This window comes from Sparus aurata, chromosome 7 (assembly GCF_900880675.1).
Source record: "Sparus aurata chromosome 7, fSpaAur1.1, whole genome shotgun sequence".
Lineage (NCBI taxonomy): Eukaryota > Metazoa > Chordata > Actinopteri > Spariformes > Sparidae > Sparus > Sparus aurata.
Window position 1 is genome coordinate 1,930,342 of NC_044193.1, and position 22,648 is coordinate 1,952,989.

The following is a 22,648-nucleotide window of genomic DNA, read 5'->3' on the forward strand; positions in this document are numbered from 1 at the left end:
TTATTCGTGAGAAGTGGAGTATGTAAAAATAGAGAAGGAAGCACAAGTTGACCTCCCAGGAGTTTAAATATAATGTTTAACAAGCAGGTTTGACAGAGGTTTTGACATCAAATCAGGATTGATCGAAGTGACAGAGACAGTTTGTCTCCACCGGGATCAAATTCAAAATGAATATCCACCACGTTCTGTTCTTCTGCTTCATGTCAGGTGAGGACTGATGACCTGACTGTCTCTGTAACGCAGCACCACACACTGCTTTGGGTCGGTAGATTTGTCCGAATGGTTAATAGCACATGCTTTACAGTTGCTGTGTTCTACCACAATTTAATTCTAACTAAATATTCAGCAGCCATTTTTTTGTTCATCTGTGTTCTGTGTTCATCTTTCCAACAGCTCTGTGTGGAGACACCGGGCTCATCAGCGCAAAACCCAACATTTACACAGGAGCTGAGGGAGGAAGTGGTTCAATGTCATGTTACATATCTCAGCCTAAAAACATAAAGTTCTTCTGTAAAGAAGAATGTAAAGCAGAAGGTATTCTCATTAAACAGAAGATGTCAGAGCTCAGAATGGCAGATTCAGTATGAAGTACAGAACTGAATCTGGAAGAGGAGTTCTGACTGTGAGCATCACAAATCTGACCAAGTCTGACGCAGGATGGTACAGGTCCGGTTTGGGCACAGATCTGGTTCCAGACTCATACTGCAACTTAGAGATCAGAGTTTCAGACTGTGAGTTTCTACTGAAAGTATTTAAACCAGATTTATTTAGTGGATTCAACAATGTAGGAATATCTAATTTATCTAGAATATATAGTTAATGTCTGATTAGAGATTGTATGAAAAACCTTGTGAAGGAAAACAGGAAAATTGTTTTAAAAAGGAATCGATGATTTATAAAGTTTTTAAGACATTTGTCCTTCGTAGTTCTGGACTATGTTGATAAAATAAGTAATCATATTGTTGGAAGAATTTTAGTCATTTATCTTGTATGAACTTCCAGGGCAGCTCTCAGTGAGGATCTGTGTTCATGTGAAGCAACAAATCAGACTGCAGCATTTCACAGACAGTAACTGTTGACTGTTTCTCTTTTCAACAGAACTGCCGGATGGAAACACTTGTTTATTCCATACAGATACTGAAGGAGAGAATATCACACTTCCATGCCTCGATGATGTTCAGAGTAAACAGAAGTTCCTGTGTAAGGACGAATGTAAAACAGAAGAGGACATTATCATTGAGACTGATGCCAACAGAGCTCAGAGTGGCAGATACAGCATTGAATATAGAGAAGGATCTACATTTGGACTCTATGTGATCATCATAAATGCGAGCAAGACGGACACAGGATGGTACAAGTGTGGCTACGGCAGAGCTTTGACTCCATGTATACATATATATATATAAATAATTTCTTTCCTCCAAATGTGATCATGAAAAACCTCTTTGCTTTCTTTGTCATTTTATTCATTCTGCAAAAATTACCTGACAACAGGCAGAGATGAAAATATGACCAGAACATGTTTAAATTTAGCATGTAGAAAAACAATGAATAATTGGTTTGAAACTAAAAATAGAGATAAAACGTTTTACAAATCTCTCTATAAAAGCAAGGAATCTCTGTCTGTCTGTGTGTGTTTGCCTCAAATATCTCTGCGGATCAGGATCAGACCGACCTGAGAGTTTCCACATGGCTGCTGCTTTGTTCAAGGGTGTGCAATGTCGCATTTGTTTGGACTACAATGATACCGTTAATAAATTATTTTAGAAATGCTTCACGAATTCCGCTAAATTAAACATATTTGTGGTTTTCACAGTAAAAAATCTAACTTTTTCCTACTCTGATTTTATGTTATTTTGTGATTTTAGGTCCATAGAGTTAATATGTCAAAATGAAAATAATAACTGTAAAGTCACACAATGACACCACACAAGGCAACGTAAATAGTTTTTAAGGTGAAATATAATGGTCTAATCAAAAGTAGTCAAAAACAGCCAATTATATCCCTGACGTCCCACCTTCAAACACAACCTCGTTTGGCCATCCATGAAAAAGCTTCTTAACCTAATAGCAACATTTACCCGGAATATGAATTAATGTTATTTGCATGTAAATTCTCTACATAATAGTGCCCTTTATAGTTTTATTAATTTTAAGCGACATAACGTTGCATCTCTTTTTGCAGTGTTTTATTTTATCTTCATTATTTTTTTACATGAAGCTAGAGGTACTTTCTCACTTTTCAGTAAAACTCAGACTTTCTGTCATTAGCAAATATCAAATCATCGTAATTAGCTGGACCATCAATTAAAGAAACTATATAAACTTCTGTCCAGTATGTTCTTCGTGTATGATTTATGCTTTTAATTATGACACTTACTGGTTTTCACTCCTATCTGATTATCTTGTATTCCTACGTTTTGTTATATTTGTATATTTTTACACTCATTCGTACATGATGGATTTCTCTGCATCAGTATCTATTCAGTTTCGTTTTATTTCTTTGTCTTTTCATTGTCCACAGATCCGTCCAAACCAAACCAGACTCTTCCACCTTTTTCAACATCAGTCCCATCAGCCTCCACACCAACAACACAGAGTTTAAAGCTCAGTTCAAGAAGTTTCACCCCCTTGTCATCTTTCCCTAAAACCACAAACCAGCCGTCAGCTACAAGTACGGTTCACAAAGACTGCTGACCATCAAATTCCACCTCAATCTCACATTAGATTTTACACACAGATGTGTTCCTCACAGTAGTGCAAAGAGTTAGAAGAAGTTTAATGACATAACACTCGTTTCATGCATCATGCAAACCACGAGACACATTTTCTTACAACAAGGAAACAAATTACAGTAATTTTCCTACTTCGTGTACACTAACTGTCTCTCTCTCTCCAGTCTGCTCCAGTGTCCCTCACCCAGGTAACATCTGGGGTTTGGTTGTTTTACTAGTTGTTTTACTGGTCGTTGTTTCTGTGCTGATCCTCTACATATGGAAGATGAGGAGGGACTTCAGGTCAGGAAGCAGAAACACAGAGGTGAATCTCTCCGACTCCACGCGCCGTCCTTGACAGTTTCTACCACTGCATCCAAAAACAGCTGGAAAGAGACTAAAATTTCATGGTACATGAAACAGAAAATCTGGGATTTCTCAGCTGTTTCTGACACAATTGGTCTGTGACATTACATGGAAGTTGAATAAAGCAGGTGTTGATTTTGCCATCTGAAACACTGTGATTGCATTTCGTACAGGTGGGTGTATGCTGACCTCTGCTGGTTAACAGCATGAGAATACAATTTATAATGGGAAACAATTTATATGGTTGAACACAAAAAACGGTTAAAAGGGTCCACATGAGATGAACATAACTCGATCACAGACACAAATCAACCACAAAAAAGACAATTTAAAAAGCATTTTTGATCACAAATTAAACAACTAACTACAACTAAAAGATCCAAGACAGTAAATCAGGACAACCAAAAAGACACTGAGCTGAAACACAACAGAACAAAAGCCCAGGCTGAGAGGCATCAGGACCAGCAGTCCTCACTCCTGACTGGTGCTGGCACAGGAGATATTAAGCACTTGTCCAAGGTCAGGTGCACCTCATTGAGCAATCAGGAAGTGGCACACCTGTGCAGAGCAAGAGAGGACAGGAGGTGAACAGGAACAAGCAGCACATGTTATACTTCACTTTGTTTCATTCTTACATTTGTTTAAATTCAACCATTCTAAATTTTCCACAGTAAACTCGGGGAAATGCCACCTTTCCATTTTCCTGTTGAATTCATTTGCAATCAATCAATTAATCGTCTTTATTTGTTTAACGCCAATTCACAACAAAAGTAATCTCATGACACTTTCCAAACTGAGCTGGTGTTGACCATACTCCCAGACTCATTTTTCCACATTTCCTCCATGAGCAAGCGACTGAAAACAGTGGTCAGAAAAACTGCTTTAAACAGGCAGAAACCTCACACTTGTACCATCCTGTGACCTCATTTTAAAATGAGAAGCATGAATAAGAACCTTAACTCGACATTTAATTGCTGCTGTGCTCTTTAACTCTCACCAGCTGATGATCCAAGTGGAAGACCTGTAAAATAAAGCAGTAGCACTGGATAACAAAGTGAAGCTGATAAGGCTCAGAATCATATAGTATGATCAGATAAATACGTTTTATCTTAACATAACGGACAAACAGCACAAAGTTTAGGTTGACTCAGTTTCAGTGCCAAATCTTAGCAGAAGTTAGTTTACAAAACAGCATCCAGGAACGGCTCCCACACAGTGGATGTTCTGTTCCTGTAAACTAAATAATGTTACGTATTGATGATATGTTTATTCATGATATTCAGAGGTTATCTCTATACTGTTAGTAGTCTGCTGGTTAGCTTGGTGTGTTAGCACTGTGTCGTAGAGCAGACAAACTCAGTGTTCAGGCCTTTATTTACATGTTTTATGTTGTGTGACGGTTTGAGAAAGAAAGACAACACATAAGTCAGCCCCCAAGATTTATCTTTCACACATTATCTGGTCTGTTGCAACGTCTACTGCTGTACAACAGCTGCGATGTCATTTCCTGTCACACTGGTAAAGCTGCAGTTCTTATTTTCAGATCCCTGTCACCGATAAGGATTTGGCTCCAACCTCCACATGTGAAGACTCCGCCATCAAAACCTGCAGTGATTAGGAGAAAACCTGCACCACTCACACATAGGGATGCACATCGTTAACCGGTTTCATTAGGGAACCGATTTTGAGTCAAATGATTCTTTGGAATCGCTAACAAAAACCTTTTACGATACTGATATCGATTTTTCCCAGGATGCTATGTCACTGTAAACAAACGTACCCTACTCACAAATTTGCGATGACGTCACACACACAAGCTGCTGCAGACTCAGAGCAGAGGTGAGCTGAGCTGCTACATGCAATGCACTGTGGAGAAATGTCGTCCCGGCAAAAACGATCCAAAGTCTGGCTGCATTTCACAAAGAAGGACAACACCTCGGGGATCGTCACCTGTAATACCTGTGAGAGGGATCTGTGCGCCAAAGGCGGTAATACCACTAATGATACAAAGCATTTGGCCACACAACACAGCATTACGCTCCAGCAATGCCGTGTGTTTGACGCACTTAGCAGCACCAGTGCTAGCATTAGCACAACAGGTAAAATTAAACAACTGGCTAACGTCATGTGATAATGATAAAAATGAGGTTAATTTAATCAGCCCAGCCCGTTCCTTGTCTGTTGTTCCTCTTGTTCCTCTATGGGATTATCCTTAGCCAATAGCCACTTGACTTGTGGACTCATTTTACTCATTTGAGTATTGTTTATTCTCAGCAGTGAATAATTAAGATTTATATTAATAAACCAGGTTGTGTTCTTTTCTGTACTCATTTACTACTTGTTTTTCAGCCTATTTGGGAATCGATAAGAGAATCGATAAAAAACCGGATCGATAAACAGGAATCGATAAAGCATTGGAATCGCTAAATCCTTATCAATATACATCCCCTACTCACACATACAGCACTCAGATTATCTGTAGGTTCTGGATCTGTATTTGTTACTAACGTATCACTAATGTGTTGATCTGTTAATTCAATAAAAGTACTAATACCACACTGTAAATATACTCTGTTAAAAGTCCTGCAATTAAACTGTTACTGCAGTAAAAGTATGTAAGTATAATCAGGAAAATGTGCTTAAAGTTTGAAAAGTAAAATGTCCCCTGTTACTGTTTCATTCTGGATTAATCTTGATAAATCATTTAGAATATTAAATTAAGAAAGTGATGCAGGAACATAACACAACGTACTGTACGTTTGTATTTCTGTGAAAAAGAGAGATTTTAAAGGAGTCATCACCTGGAAATCTCAATTTCTCTCGTTAAATCATGCATATTGGTGTTGGACCTCAGTTGAAACTTGCCTGAAAAGCTGGAGTTTGAAAGTGGCTCAGTTTTTTCGCTTTGGCTCTTTTTCTGAACAGGAATAGCGCACAGTAGTGTGCGTTCCTAAAGCAGGAGATTTTGACTCTGCTCCTGTTGTGACGTTACCACAGGAGGCTACTTGCATATTAAGCATCGGCTCACAGCCGTCCTCAGCCAGAGTGAGCACGCCGAGTCTGCTTATTTCTCTGTCATTTTCACGCCATACATCGTCACCGCCAGCATTAAAACTCAGGTCTTACATGTAAAACACGAGTGTGAAAAGTAAGAAGGAAAAAAAAATAATTTACCATTCAGAGACGTCCTGCTGTAAACGTGGCTCTTCCACCGTCTCTGCCTCTTCACTCTCCCGTTCGGTTTCCGACTCCGGCTCGTACATAAATGCCTGAATTCCGTAAGGTTCGTCATTTAGTGTGTGCGCCATGACAGGGGGCTGTTTATGTTGTGGAGTCTGTGTGCATGCAGGCTCGCCCCCCATTCCGGCTCTGTCCTTCCTGCGGCCAATCAACGCGCGCCTCATTACATATCAATACAATGCACATCCGGACCGGTCAAAACCTCGCGGATAACCTCGCGTGAGAAAGTCGCGGTATGAAAAAGTGTCAGAACAAGCTCTATGTTTGATTTTTTTTTCTAATAAGTTTTAAGAATTGATCCAAAGCGATCCAAGAGGGACTGGATACGTTAAAAAACAGGTGATGACTCCTTTAAATAAATCATGATGTCAGTCTGTGAGATAATGTAAAGTTTGTGACTTCAAGGAAATACAGAGCAGTTCAGAAGAAGCTGTGGTTTTTTTTCCAAGTTTCCTTCTGATGCTCGAACATTCTCGTGTCTCTTCCTCTTTTTCTGTCAGTCTCAGTAGACAGTAAAGAGAGGACATGTCTGAACCAAAGCTGACATGATTCATGAGCAGACAGATAGCAACCCTCTGCCTGACTTCATACACCACTGTGCAAACTAATGGGCTGTAACAGTGTCACATGAAGAGTCTAACATGGTGAACATTACGCTTCACACTTCGCACATTCTCCTCAGTGAACTGCACGGTGGAAGTAACTTATCATATTCAGAGGTGGTAAAAGTACACACAATATCTGTACTCCAGTAGAAGTTCAGATACTTGTGTAAAAACAGACTCTGGTAAAAGTAGAAGTACTGATTCCGCTTGTTTACTACAGTAAAGTAATAGATTACAGGCTCTGACATGTACTCAGAGTATCAGATTTGGGTTGATCATGTCTTTCCCAGGACAGTGATCCTCTGATGTTTATTAGGACAGAGAATGCCATCTTATCTACCTTCCTGTAACCCCTCACGTGGCTTTCTGACACTTTCACCAAAATCAAAATCAAAAATCAAATCAACTTTATTTATAGAGCACTTTTCATACACGAGCATGTAGCACAAAGTGCTTTACACAGGAAACATAAAACAATAATAAAGAAAGCCCTTCCCTCCCTCCGTACTACATACATGCACACATACGTACACGCACGCACACACACACACACACACACACTCTTACTACTGGCAATAGGGAGACATGGCAAGGCACTGAGGATTGAGGAAACGCCACCTTTGGGGCCATCCACACTGGGAGGAGTCACAGGCTGTGCCACGGGGGGCAGCAGCGCCCAGGCCCCCCGACCCTGACAGACAACATCTGGCCAGGCCAAAGGGACCCAGGGACAGCACCCCCAGCAGCAGCCCAGACACAGCTCCCAGTGTGGAGGACCCCCCTGAGGAAACTCTGGAGTTAACCCTTAAAAACTAAAAACATAAGATAGGATTAAAACCCTGACAGAAGATAATTAAATGGAGTGAAGAGTTAAAAGGATAAAATACGTAAGATAATAATAAATAAAATAGAATATACATAATACATAATAAACATAAAATACGATAGAACCACATAAGAATGGAATAAGAATTTAAAATATTAGTTAAAAGCCTGATTAAAAAGGTGTGTCTTTAACCTTCCCTTAAAAATATCAACAGTCTCTGCAGACCTGAGGTTCTCCGGCAGGCTGTTCCACAAGCGGGGGCCATAGTGGCTAAATGCTGCCTCACCATGGGTTTTAGTTCTTGGTTTTGGTATGGATAAAAGGCCAGAGCCGGAGGGCCTCAGGGTCCGCGAGGGTTGATATGGTAAAAGCGGGTCAGATAAGTAGGAGGGCGCAAGGCCGTTAAGACATTTAAAAACCAGTAAAAGAACCTTAAAATCGATCCTGAAGCGGACGGGGAGCCAATGCAGTAACTCTAAAACTGGGAAAAAAAAGGGATTCTCCCCTCCTCCTCTCACATCCTGATCCTGCTCTGTACAGCACATTGATTACTGAATGGAAAACTATGTAATTTCTCACAGTTTATTTAAGACATTTAAAAGGATTGTGTATGTGTGTGGTTTTATCTGCAGCAAATATAATACGAATATACCTGCGATCCAATACAACAGCTCTGCTATCATTTCTACCTTTGCAAGGTTGAGTTCATATGGTGACATGTCTGACAGGCCAACTTCTTCATTCCTCTGCTTTTTCTAAGGAAGTCATTCAAATTACTTGACAGCACCTTTTTTTCCTTCCTTATTCGTAAGAAGTGTTGCATTTAAAAAAAAGAGAAGTAAGCACAAGTTGACCTCCTGAAAGTAGAAATGGAAAGTATAAGAAGCAGGTTTGACAGAAATCATTAAACTAAAGCAACGTCATCTTCGTGTTTGATCAGACGGACAGAGAGGACTGATCGAAGTGACAGATGGTTTAGTTTCCATCAGCATCAAATTCAGAATGAATATCCACCACGTTCTGTTCTTCTGCTTCATCTCAGGTGAGGACTGATGACCTGACTGTCTCTTTAACGCAGCACCACCACGCTGCTTTGGGGTAGATCTTATTTGTAAATTTCTCTGAATGTTCAATGACACATGTTTTACAGTTGCTGTGTTCTACCACAATTTAATTCTAACAAAATATTCAACAGCCATCTTTTGTTTTTGCTCCAGCTGATACAGAAATGATCATCTGTGCTCTGTGCTCATCTTTCCAACAGCTCTGTGTGGAGACACCGGGCTCGTCAGTGCAAAACTCAAAATTTTTACAGGAGCTGAGGGAGGAAGTGGTTCAATTTCATGTTACATATCTCAACCTAAAAACATAAAGTTCTTCTGTAAAGAAGAATGTAAAGCAGAAGGTATTCTCATTAAAACAGAAGATGTCAGAGCTCAGAATGGCAGATTCAGCACTGAATATGAAAGAGAATCTTCTGGAAGAGGAGTTCTGACTGTGACCATCAAAATCTGACCAAGTCTGACTCAGGACAGTACAGGTCCGGTTTGGGCACAGATCTGGTTCCAGACTAATACTGCGACTTTGATATCAGAGTTTCAGACTGGTGAGTTTCTACTGACAGTCTTTAAACCAGATTTATTTAGTGGATTCAACAATGTAGGAATATTTAGTATTTAACAATACAATGAAACAAAAAATATATAATTCATCTTCGATAACAGATTGTATGAAAAACCTGAAGGAATGCAGAATTTTTTTTTTTAAAGAATCAATGTTTTTACATTTTTAAAGAAATTTGTAATTTTTAGTTCAGGACTATATGAATAAAATAAGTAATCAGATTATGGGAAAGATTTTAGTTATTTATGCTATATGAACTTTCAGGGCAGCTATCAGTGAGAATCTGTGTTCATGTGAAGCAAGAAATGCAGTAATCAGACTGCAGCATTTCACAGACAGTAACTGTTGACTGTTTCTCTTTTCAACAGAACTGCCATTTGGAAACACTAGTTTTTTCCATGCAGATACTGAAGGAGAGAATATCACATTCGGATGCAGCGGTACTGTCCCTGGAAAGCAGATGTTCCTGTGTAAGGACGAATGTAAAACAGAAGAGGACATTATCATTGAGACTGATGGCAACAGAGCTCAGAGTGGCAGATACAGCATTGAATATGAACATGGATCTACATTTGGACTGTCTGTGACCATCACAAATGTGAGCAAGTCGGACACCGGACGTTACAAGTGTGGCTACGGCAGAGCTTTGTCTCCAGATTCATCCAAGACATTCCCGATTATTGTCATGGGAGGTAAGTTTCTATTGAAATCATGAGCTCTTCATAAACTACCTAACGTTTGTTCATAGCACATCATCTGAAGTTGCTTTGTTATGCCCAAAATCTGAAAGTAAATGATTAGGGGCCCTCTAGGGCGTCCTTGGAGTAGCATCTTCCAAAGGCTCAGTCGTTCACAAGCAGGGATGGGGCGAGGGTCATCACTTTCTTTCAACAGAACTGCCGGATGGAAACACTGGTTTTGTCCGTACTAATATTGAAGGAGAGAATATCACATTCGGATGCAGCGGTACTGTTTACAGAAAGCAGAAGTTCCTGTGTAAGGACGAATGTAAAACAGATGAGGACATTATCATTGAGACTAATGCCAACAGAGCTCAGAGTGGCAGATACAGCATTGAATATAGAGAAGGATCTTTGTTTGGACTGTATGTGATCATCACAAATGCGAGCAAGTCAGACACAGGATGGTACAAGTGTGGTTACGGCAGAGCTTTGTCTCCAGATTCATCCCACACTGTCCCGGTCCTCGTCATTGGTGGTGAGTGTGTAGCGTAACCCTATGTATAATTTATCTCCTCCGAAAGTGATCATAAAAAACATCTTTGCTTTATTCATAATTTTATTCATTCAGCAAAAATGACCTGACAACAGCAGAGATGAAAATATGACCAGAACATGTTTAAATTTAGCATGTAGAAAAACAATGAATAAATGGTTTGGAAACAAAAAACAAAAAAATAGTGTTGAAAGTTTTACAAAAACCTAAAAAGAAAACGACTGCCTGTTTTGACCTGCTGACAGAGAGTTGACAGGGAGTTATAAGAGGTGGACATGAACCTTCAGCCACAATAGCAACATTAACCTGTAATATGGATTACTGTTTTTTGCATGTAAATTCTCTACATATTCTACATATTTGTGTCCTCTACAGTTTTATTAATTTCAGGGGACATAACGCTGCCCATCTCTTTTTGCAGTGTTTTATTTTATCTTTATTTTTTTTTTTAGATGAAGCAAATATCAAATCATCGTATTTACCTGAAGCAGAAATTAACAAACATTATAAGCTTATGTCCAGTATCTTCGTCTGGTTTATGCTTTGGATTATGACACCTACTGATTTTCACTCCTGACTGATTATCTTGTGTTCCTACATTTTGTTATATTTGTATATATTTACATTCATTCGTACATGGTGGATTTCTCTGCATCAGTATCTATTCAGTATCTTTTTATTTCTTTGTCTTTTCATTGTCCACAGATCCATCCGAACCAAACCAGACTCCTCCACCTTTTTCAACATCAGTCCCATCAGCCTCCACACCAACAACGCAGAGTTTAAACCTCAGTTCAAGAAGTTTCACCCCCTCTTCGTCCTTCCCTAAAACCGCCAACCAGCCGTCCGCTGCAGGTACGGTTCACAAAGACTGCTGACCATCAAATTCCACCTAAATCTCACTTTAAATTTTAAAACACAGATGTTTTCCTCACAGTAGTTTAGCTAGTAAGAGGAAGTTCAAAACTCACCAGGTTTATGCATCATGCAAACCACATGAGACACATTTTCTTACTCTCTCTCTCTCTCTCTCTCTCTCCCCTCCCAGTCAGTGTCCCTCACACAGGTTATGTCTTACCTCTGGTTGTTTTACTGTTGGTTGCTTTTCTGCTGATCCTTTTAATGTACTGTAGAGGGCTGTCTTCACAAACTGAGTAACTGTGCAAGGGGGAGACCAGTGAGGGAGGCCACCAAGTGAAGGAGTTAAAATCTTCTGCAGCTGAGCTGGGAGAGACTCTGCATACAACAACTGTTTCCTGGATTCATCACTAGTCAAAGCTCTATAAGAGAGTGGCAAAGAGAAAGCCACAGTTGAAGAGTGTACAGGAGATGAGCAATGCGAGGCCTGGCTCCGGGCACAACCCGTGAAGGCTGCCACAAACTCTTTGACATCCTTCAGAAGTCACGGCCACCAGAAGTGTTGATGGGGGAAAAGCTGAGTGTGTTGATCTCCAGGATTGGAGGTTAACTTGAAGGAATGCTCCCACTGAAGTACTCGTAAATATACTGTCTCAGGTACAAACAGGCGGTTGTTGGGACCAAAACCAGGATCTGGAGTGACTCTCTGAACCTCCCTCACCAGCGTTTTTATCTCCCAGATGGCTTGCCCAACAATCCTGGAAGAAGGCTTGATTGGTTCAGGGTCTGAGGGTGACGAATCCGGTGAGTAGAGCCAGTATAGGGCATCAGGCTTACCATTTCAGGAGCCAGGATGGTAGAAGAGGATATAGTTGAATCGGCTCAAGTAGAGGGACCAGTGGGCCTGCCTGGAGTTCAGTCATACGACAGAGCATAGATAGGAGGGGTTCTTGTTGGTGGTCCATGTAATAAAGGGCTTTTGGGAACCCTCCAGCTATTAACGCCAATGCAGCTCTCTATTTACAATGTCGTAATTCCTTTCTGCTGGAGAGGACTCCAGCTGGAGCACTGGGACATTATGAACTGTCTCATGCCTCAGCCTGAGGGGACCAAATGAAGGGGTAGAAATCTCCAGTAGAAATTGGTGAAGAAATGTTGTAGCTGTCAACAGGAAGTAGGCATGGGCCTCCACCACTGCTCTTATTTTGGCAGGGTCTGGCTGGAGCTGCCCCTGCGCCACCACATTGGCCAGGAAGTACCCTGATGGAGAGTGAAACTCACACCTTAAAATCTCACATTAAATTTTACAGCACAGATGTTTTCCTCACAGCAGTTTAAAGAGTAAGAGGAAGTTTAATGATGTAACACTCACCAGGTTTTATGCATCATGAAAACCACGAGACCCATTTTCTTACAACAAAGAAATAAATTACAATCATTTTCCTTCTTTGTGTACACTAACTGTCTCTCTCTCTCTACAGTCTCCTCCAGTGTCCCTCACCCAGGTTACATGTGGGGTCTGGTGGTTTTACTGATGGTCGTTGTTTCTGTGCTGATCCTCTACATATGGAAGATGAGGATGGACTTCAGGTCAAGCAGTAGATACACAGAGGTGAATTTCTCTGACTTTACGCGCCGTCCTTGACAGTTTCTACCACTGCACTACAAAACAGCTGGAAAGAGACTGAAATTTCATGGTACAATACACAGAAAATCTGGGATTTCTCAGCTGTTTGACACAATTGGTCTGTGACTTCAAACAAAAGTAGAAGAAAAAATGCCTTGATTTTGCCATCTGATACACTGTCATTGCATTTAGTACAGGTGGATATATGCCATGGGGAGCCGATTGTAAAGTTAAGCATGCTAAAATAAACAGCAACTTTTCGCCACATTTAGCAACAAACCCCATTAAAAAAACAGATATGAATTTACTTATGTTACTTTTGACCAGATTTACAGCAATATTTGTGAGCTTTGTGATATTTACTTCGCTTGTAAAAATATAATGTCAATGTAAAATCTACATTAAATACCTAAAACGAAACATCAAATGTTAAATCTAAATCTAAATGTTAAATATAAATATCACGGTTGAAACTAAATATTTAGCTACATTTTACATTTATATTTATCTTTAACATTTATATTTAACATTTCTATTTAAATTTAACATTTCGATTTTTTATTGAGATTTTACATTGACATTATATTTTTACAAGAGAAGTAAATATCACAAGTTCACAAATATTGCTGTAAATCTGGTCAAAAGTAACATAAAAAAATTAACATCTAAATTCGACATCTAATGGCTGCTGTGCCCTTTAACTCTCACCAACTGATGATCCAAGTGAAAGACCTGTAAAATAAAGCAGCAGCATTGTATAACAAAGTGAAGCTGATTAGGTCCACAATCATACAGTACAATCAGGTAAAGATGTTTAATCTAACATAACGGATAAACAGCACAAAGTTTAGGTCGAGTCAGTTTAAGGGCCAAATCTTAGAAGGAGTTCTCTGATGGCATTTTCATAACAGCATTCAGGACTCGCTCACACACAGTGGATGTTCTGTTCCTGTGAACTTAAAAAATAATGTTACACATTGATGATAAGTTTACTCGTGATATTCAGAGGTTATCTCTATACTGTTAGTAGTCTGCAGGTTAGCTTGGCGTGTTAGCACCTTGTCGTAGAGCTGTTGTGTGATGATTTTAGAAAGACAGACTTAGATGACAACACATAAATCAGCCCCCAAGATTTGTCTATCACACATTATCTGGTCTGTTGCAATGTCTACTGCTGTACAACAGCTGTGATGTAATTTCCTGTCACCTTCAGTAAACTTCAGGTCTTATTTTCAGATCCCTTTCATCTATAGGGATTTGGATTCAGCCTCCACATGTGAAGACTCCGCTGTCAAAACCTGCAGTGAATAGGAGCAAACCTGCACCACTCACACATACAGCACTCAGATTATCTGTAGGTTCTGGATCTGTATTTGTTACTGTTAAGATTCATTAATTTACCTGTCTGATTAATTGCCTGACTGCTGTGACAAATTGATATGCACTATTAATTTACCTGTCTGATTTAAGTTCCTGACTGCTGTGATTTAATTACTATGCACTAACAAACTGTATTATTAACGAGTTGTACATATCCTGTTGATGTGATGTGACTGGATCAAGTGTTAACCTCTTTTTATGAAGGGTTAATACATTGGGGAGAAAAGCCAGGGTATGAGAAAGAACACAGATCCTTTAGTGGGGAGAGCCAAGGTTATAGATAATGAATTTGTTTGCACAGATGGAGTCCTTTTGGTGAAAATTAGGGAGTCAGCAGAGAAACTCACACAAGAAACCCAAACAAGTGCAGGATGAGAAAGTTAGAGGACAGGAGAGGGAGGGAGTTCTCTTAACAGGGGTGTTGTCTTCAGGGAGTGAAGGAATTGTGTTGCCAAGGAGCTGGGACCAGCCCGTGCACCAACGAGGGAGAGCTAGGTCTAAACCATGGCTCCACCCCACCTGTTTAACCAATGACAAACTACACATTTCTTGCAGCTAAAATGATTAGAAACAATGTAAAGAGAAATGTTGCATCTTTTTCTGGGCGATTTGTCAAACAGAGAAGGTCCTCGATTGATCAAGCTTTGCTTAATGATACAATTCTAAATAAATGGTAAAACGGTACGTCATGGTTTGTCTTCTCTTAAATAAATGAATACGCTGACATTACTAACGTGTCACTAATGTGTTGATCTGTTAATTCAATAAAAGTACTAATAACACACTGTAAATATACTGCAGTCAAGGTATGTAAGTATAATTAGGAAAATGTGCTTAAAGTATGAAAAGTAAAATGTCCCCTGTTACTGTTTCACTCTGGATTAATCTGTTGATTATCGAGGTTGATAAATAATTTAGAATATTTAATTAATAAAGTGATGCAGGAACATAACTCTATAACGTACTGCACGTTTGTATTTGTGTGAGAAAAAAACAAACTTTAAATAAATCATGATGTCAGTCTGTGAGATAATGTAAAGTTCATAACTTCAGCAGTTCAGAAGTTGCATTTTGTTTTTTGTTTTTTAGCTTCATTCTGATGCTCGAACATTCTCATGTCTCTTCCTCTTTTTCTCTGTCAGTCTCGGGACGACAGTAAAGACAGGACATGTCTGAACCAAAGCTGACATGATCCATAAGCAGACAGATAGCAACCCTCTGTCTGACTTCATACACCACTGTGCAAACTACTGGGTTTTTCAGTAGTCTTTCCATGGCTGGTGAAATGAAACATGTTGACTGTGGCAGTTTCTAAAAGGATCAGTTCTGCATTGACTCCAGGCCACAGACTGAGCTTAACTCACACTTCATTATCTGTTCTCACAGAGTCAGCTGAACTGTAACCACTGACAACTTTGTTCAGTTAGAACGGCCCTGCACAACAAAAATGCTGTCATAAAGGAAGAATTCCATCAGTGGAAACGTGTTTCAAAAAAACAAATGTTCTGTGTGGAAACAAGTGAACAAATTATTATTTTTTCACTTGGTGGAATTAATTTAAAAAATGTATTCTCCTCTAGAAAAATGTTTTGCGGGCGCTCCAGTAGCTCAGTTGGTGGAACATGTGACCCATGAGCAGAGGCCTTGTCCTCACTGCAGTGGCCCAGAGCTCAAAGAAAAAAAAAATTGCTTAGTTTGAGACAGAATTGATAAAGATCAGAATATTCGCTTATGTTATTTTGGTTAATCAAATGAGTTATACAATTTCATGATAAATCAATTGTCACCACATTGCAATTGTTAGTAAGTACAAATCAACACTACTCCTGCAGTAGACTAAATCAAATTAAATCAATTGTACTTATAAAGCCCCAAATTGCAATCACATTGCCTCAATGGGCTTTACAATCTTTACAGTGAACGACATCCTCTGTCCTTAGACCCTCGATTCGAGTTAGGAAAAACTTGCCATGTTGATGGAAAAAAGACCCTTTTAACAGGGTCAAAAAAAAATGATGGAAGAAACCTCAGGAAGAGTCACAGAGGAGGGATCCCTCTTCCAGGACGGACAGACATGCAATAGATGTCGTGTGTACAGAAAAAGAGCAACAAATCACAGTTTACAAGTTACACTGACAGAATGGGTGATACAAATTTTATGTAAATTGTGTGGATCCAGGAGACAACTGAGCAGGAGGAGGCATCACCATGTAGTGCCCGAGCCACACGACCTCCTGTCCACCATGGTGACCTAGTGGGGTTAAATGGGAAGACTTTTGGCTAATGTCTTCAAGATGTGAGTCTCAAATTTTAGCACTGTCGAAATTATGGTGAAATTAATATTGCACAGTTATGAATGATGGAGCACTCTCCATGCAACATTAATTGGAAGTTTTGGGTTAAATTTGGCTATCAATAATAAGTAATGATTATCAGGGATAATTATTAATGATGATGAATAATAAGATCTGATTTACATTAGATCACCTTGGGGCACCACCCTTTAAGTCCCAGAAAAAGGTGCTAAACTGTCAGTTTGTAACTTTGATGAATAATTAACTTAATAACTTCAACCAATATAACATAAATTTAACACATGTGCATTGCATTTACCATAGTTAAGTGTCTTGTGCTCAGCCATGCTTTGCTATGCTGTTTGCTATCTAGGCCAAATTTACACGTTACCAGTCTTTGAAGAAAAGGTGCTGGTGGTTCCTTGGCTGATGAGACAAGAAACAGAAGGTTGTTATTCCAATGTTGATCAATGATGTTCTTGCAGTGCAAGGTCCAATGAAAGACAGCAGGTGGAAGAATCTGGTCGCTCCTTTCCTTTGCAAGGATAGCAGCTCGGTGCTTACTTGATTGGTGTTGTAAGCTTTGCGTTACAGCTGCTTGTGCAAACTAAGCTGGAAAACTAGCAGGACCTTGCGTCGCTGTTGTGAGGAGAAGTTATTTGGGCCTGCAGCAAATCCAGCTGGGAACTCTCAGCAGCTGTTAGGCGGTGGAATTTTGACTATTTGGTCAGCGGGGGTCTGTCACCCTGACCAATAGTAGCTCAATGCTGAATTTTATAATGAGATCAGTACTGCACTGACTCCAGACCACAGACTGAGTGTAACTCACACTTCATCATCTGTTCTCACAGAGTCAGCTGAAGTGTAACCACTGATAACTTTGTTCAATTACAACGGGCCTGCACAACAGTAATGCTGCAATAAAGCAAGAAAAACATACTTCGAAGTTGTATCTTTTATTCTCAATAATACTGGGAAATAAGAAAGACTGAAGACAAGTTAAAAATCTTATATTATACCAAAAGTATGATGTAAGATGTGGAGGAGCGAGAGTATTTTATGATGGAAATGAGTGAACAATAAAAAGAGGAAACATTTTATTTTTCACTTGGTTCCAAACACGAAAAAAAACTCTTTCTCTCTCTTTTCCCATTTCCTCTCATTTCTCAAGCTTTCTAAATTAAGTCTGCATCTCTGCATTCTAACTCTATGGGATACTGTGGCTAATTAAACTTCTCCTATCAAATGTAATCCGATGCAATACTGCGGCTCTGCCATAAATTCTACCTTTGCAAAGTCTAAAATGGCTTCTCTCTTTATTTCTCAGCTAGAGACTTAAAAAATATTGTGATACCCTGAGATGTCTCAGTTCCCATCAGTACTTCTTCATTCCTTTAACTAATTTGTTTAAAAACAGGAAACAAAAAGGGAAGGTAAGAAATAAGAAGTATACAGTTAAACTAAAGCAACATCAGCTTTTTGTTCAGAGAGAGAGAGAGTGGAAGGAGAGAGGTGACAGAGACAGTTTGTCTCCATCAGGATCAAATTCAGAATGAATATCCACCACGTTCTGTTCTTCTGCTTCATCTCAGGTGAGGACTGATGACCTGACTGTCTCTTTAACTCAGCACCACCACACTGCTTTGGGTCGATCTTATTTGTACATTTGTCCGGATGTTCAATGACAGATGTTTTACAGTTGCTGTGTTCTACCACAATTTAATTCTAACTAAATATTCAGCAGCCATTTTTTTGTTGTTGCTGCAGCTGATACAGAAACGATCATCTGTGTTCTGTGTTCATCTTTCCAACAGCTCTGTGTGGAGACACCGGGCTCGTCAGTGCAAAACTCAACATTTACACAGGAGCTGAGGGAGGAAGTGGTTCAATTACATGTTACATATCTAAGCCTAAAAACATAAAGTTCTTCTGTAAAGAAGAATGTAAAGCAGAGGGTATTCTTGTTAAAACAGAAGATGTCAGAGGTCAGAATGGCAGATTCAGCACTGAATATGAAGGAGAATCTTCTGGAAGAGGAGTTCTGACTGTGACCATCACAAATCTGACCAAGTCTGACACAGGACAGTACAGGTGTGGTTTGGGCACAGATCTGGTTCCAGACTCATATTCAGACTTTGAGATCAGAGTTTCAGATGGTGAGTTTCTACTGAAAGTCTTTAAACCAGATTTATTTAGTGAATTCAACGATGCAGGAATATTTCTTTTGTCTAGATTTGAAAATAATAGAATATATAATTAATGTCTGATAAGAGATTGTATGAAAAACCTTGTGAAGGAAAGCAGGAACATTATTTTAAAAAAGGAATCATTGATTTATAAAGTTTTTAAGACATTTGTGATTTGTAGTTCTAGACTATATTAATAAAAGATTTAATCAGATGACGGAAAGAATTTGAGTTAATCATCTTGTATGAACTTTCAGGGCAGCTCTCAGTGAGGATTTGTGTTCATGTGAAGCAAGAAATCACACTGCAGCATTTCACAGACAGTAACTGTTGACTGTTTCTCTTTTCAACAGAACTGCCGGATGTGAACACTCGTTTTACCAAAACAGATACTGAAGGAGAGAATATCACAAGGGGATGCAGTGATACTGTCTCTGGAAAGCAGATGTTCCTGTGTAAGGACGAATGTAAAACAGAAGAGGACATTATCATTGAGACTGATGGCAGCAGAGCTCAGAGTGGCAGATACAGCATTGAATATAGAGAAGGATCTACATTTGGACTCTATGTGATCATCACAAATGCGAGCAAGTCGGACACCGGATGGTACAAGTGTGGCAACGGCAGAGCTTTGTCTCCAGATTCATCCAACACATTCACGATCCTCGTCATTGGTGGTGAGTTTCTATTGAAATCATGAACTCTTCATAATCTGCATGATGTTTGTTCATAGCACATCATTCAAAGTGGCTTTGTTATGCCCAAAATCCGAAAGTAAATGATTAGGGGCCCTCTATGGCGTCCTTGGAGTGGCGTCCTCTAAAGGCTCAGTCGTTCACACGCAGGGTTGGGGCGAGGTTCAACACTTGAAACACATGATTGTATAAAGGAGATGAAAACAAAGGCTCAGGAGCACTTCACCAAACTGTTGTCAGTAAACACAGATTGTTAGAAAAAATTATAATATTGTGACGTTTATTTCAACAAACTTACTTCAAATATTCATAAACATTTACTCTGATATGATATTTAATTCTGCCATGTTTTGTGTGCATCTTCTTGATTGAAACTGTCAATATGATCTGTTTCTATGTTCCTACCAACAACAGACCCGTCAGCCTCCAGGACAACACAGAGTTTCACACCACCATCAGTTTTCGCTGTAACCACCAACCAGGGAACAGGTACACTACACTTCATTAAGTCTGTTAGGAGGAATGACGGAAATATGAATACTGAACTTTTTCAACACATAAGAAAAAAATACAACTATCAAGTTAATGTCTATTTGAAACTCTTTCTTATCATGACAAGATCATGTAGAGGACGAAGAGTGTCTTCATGATGCAAAATACTCTCAGAGTAATTCATAATGTAAAACATAATCTTCTCTTTTTCACATGACATGTGAGACATAAATGAGAGGAGGAAGCTTTTTTTTCATCATGCACTGGAAATACATTTTGTGCAGCTTCCTCTCCTCAAGTGTTTTTTGAACAGATGCAATTTTTGGCACAATCTCCTCATGCTGACTTCGACACTGTGTTTATTAGCTCAAAGAGAAATAATGTCTTTGTCTCTAAAGACAACTCTGAAGTACAGTTTATGATTCATTTACACAAGGCATTTTGTTGAGGCCGTCATATGAGATGTTTGATGTCATCTCAAAAAGTCGACTTCAATCATGAAATGTCGACTTGATTCCCCACAGTTCTAAGTTTTTCTTGAAGTGCATAATGACCCCAGGCCCTGATACTGTTCTGATAATCTTGATGATGTAAAACAAGAAAACACATTTCATTTGTTTGATCAGGCCAAAGTATTTTTCTCATTAAGTTCCATAAATCAACTTCTTCTTTTTTAACCCTGTTCCTCTGTCTCCTCTCATCATCCATTTCTTGCCCAGCGTTCCTCATTCCTCTGGTTGTCTGTGTGGTCATTATCGTTGCTCTCTCGGCTGCTGTTCTGCTGCTCATCTACAAGCTGAAGACAAAAAGGACCTCAGACAACATGAACCTGGAGGTGACTTTTTGTAATTGATTCTGTCTCTCTTTAGTATTGTCAAATATTTAAATGCATCAGCTGCACATTGATTGTCAACACAGACCGTAAAAATCAGATTTCTGTCTCTGGACGTCACCATATATACAGAGAGTGTAAGTGTTTACACCACTAGTAGGATATTTGGACGAGGGAGGGCAAGGGCTAGCTGGTTAGCATCCTTACTTCAGTAGATATCTTAGCAAGACAATTCATAACCATCATAATGTAAAAATAGCTATTTTATCATATTCTGTTTATCATTTTATTTCATTTTTCAAATCTTTACATATAGCCCCTTTAAAGGACTAATTTGTACGATTTTTCAGTCTCATTCCCGACTCAACAAATACTGATTATCTTTCAACCCAGAGTGCCAGTGGTTTACGATTTGGAAATGACACTGAACAATCAACTTTCTCACAAATTGGACCTTTAATATGGAGTCTTATTGGGACTGACTCACATTTGGAGCCTGTCAGTGGCCATTCAAGGAACTGCAGTTTTTGGTACTCTGGCGTTAGCTTCTTTATTCTGTTTTTCATTTCGCACACTAACATCCATTTAAGTCATCATTGCATCAGATAAAAAAAATTCAAATGTAATGTAAAAAAGTCTTAAATATTCACATTTTAAAGAAATATGACAAATAAACACTGTTTTAAAAGTATACATATTAATAATTGACATAATTCAATAAAGCAATAAATGTCTTTTTAAATAAACACATGTACGTCATTTTAGTGATTATATTGGTGTTGTTTTGTTGGTGTTCTTTATTGTATACCTGGAAAATAAATACTTGTTTACAAATTTCAGTGTTTCACCCACGAGAACCGTCCACCAGGCTCCACAGGCGAGGAATCCATCTACGAGAACGTCGATCCAGGCCGCAAGGATCAGCACCAGCACAACTATACAAAACACCTATGAGCTGCTCTGAATTCAGACCTGGATTCTGTTACTCAAGACCAAAACTGCAGAGTCTGTATTTTACTGCTTATAATGTGCTGGCAAGGTTTAATTTTATACATGGCCATACCCAGCATTATGGTCACAGAGGTCCGGACCTTTTCAGTTTTTTCCAAGTAATGTTGTCCAATAATTTCCTGAACATAACTCTCCTGTGTTGTATGTTGTAGCACGCTGAATTAACAGATTATATCATCTGACCAACGGCACTGGAATAACGGTGGTCAACTGGCCTACATACATAGAGAGAATAGTTTTGGTAGCCTCCAAATGAAATACTGCGGTCAGTGAATCAAAGTATTGCTTTGTCACTTCTATTAACTGATGATAGGGGGCGCTGCAAAAGTAAACCAACCATGAACCTACCTAAAGGCAAGAACCAAAGAGAAAAACAACAACAACTCAATACCAGTAATGTTTTCAATATAGACAGAGACACCAGGGTATTTGTAAGTCATTCCCCCCGCCAACCATAGACTGATAAACCATGAAAATTGAAATGGATGTTTCTTACAAGGTAGCCCACCTACTGCCATGTCTATGCTAGACTTTTGTGATGGTCCAAATGTCCTTAAATACTTAAGAACCATTGCTGGTGTAACGTTAGACTCAAACAAAGCTTATTAAAATCAACTCACCAATATCAGGTGGTGGGCGAACGCGTTTTGTATGCATGTGTCA

The 22,648-nt window shown here is 39.2% G+C and overlaps 2 protein-coding genes and 1 long non-coding RNA gene across 3 annotated transcripts in view; all 3 read left to right on the forward strand.

The window, feature by feature from the left end:
* The window catches only part of LOC115585697 (uncharacterized), a 510,933-nt gene that overhangs the window by 248,605 nt on the left and 239,680 nt on the right, over positions 1–22,648 (forward strand). The gene's annotated exons all lie outside the window — the stretch shown is intronic.
* LOC115585009 (uncharacterized) lies at positions 9–1,366 on the forward strand. Its single transcript, XR_003984639.1, has 3 exons — positions 9–207; positions 394–731; positions 1,099–1,366. It is a non-coding gene; the product is annotated as an uncharacterized LOC115585009 (long non-coding RNA).
* LOC115584978 (polymeric immunoglobulin receptor-like) lies at positions 18,276–22,109 on the forward strand. Its single transcript, XM_030422969.1, has 6 exons — positions 18,276–18,361; positions 18,584–18,925; positions 19,309–19,632; positions 20,065–20,139; positions 20,862–20,977; positions 21,815–22,109. The coding sequence occupies exons 1-6, from the start codon at positions 18,322–18,324 to the stop codon at positions 21,926–21,928; spliced, it is 1,011 nt and encodes a 336-aa protein (XP_030278829.1). The 5' UTR covers positions 18,276–18,321; the 3' UTR covers positions 21,929–22,109.

Excerpts from the sequence above, each read along its gene's own strand:
- LOC115584978 (XM_030422969.1), top strand. The coding sequence starts at position 18,322 with ATGAATATCCACCACGTTCTGTTCTTCTGCTTCATCTCAG. Across the intron at positions 18,926-19,308 it reads TGAGATCAGAGTTTCAGATG|AACTGCCGGATGTGAACACT; the intron begins GTGAGTTTCTAC and ends TCTTTTCAACAG. Across the intron at positions 19,633-20,064 it reads CACGATCCTCGTCATTGGTG|ACCCGTCAGCCTCCAGGACA; the intron begins GTGAGTTTCTAT and ends TACCAACAACAG.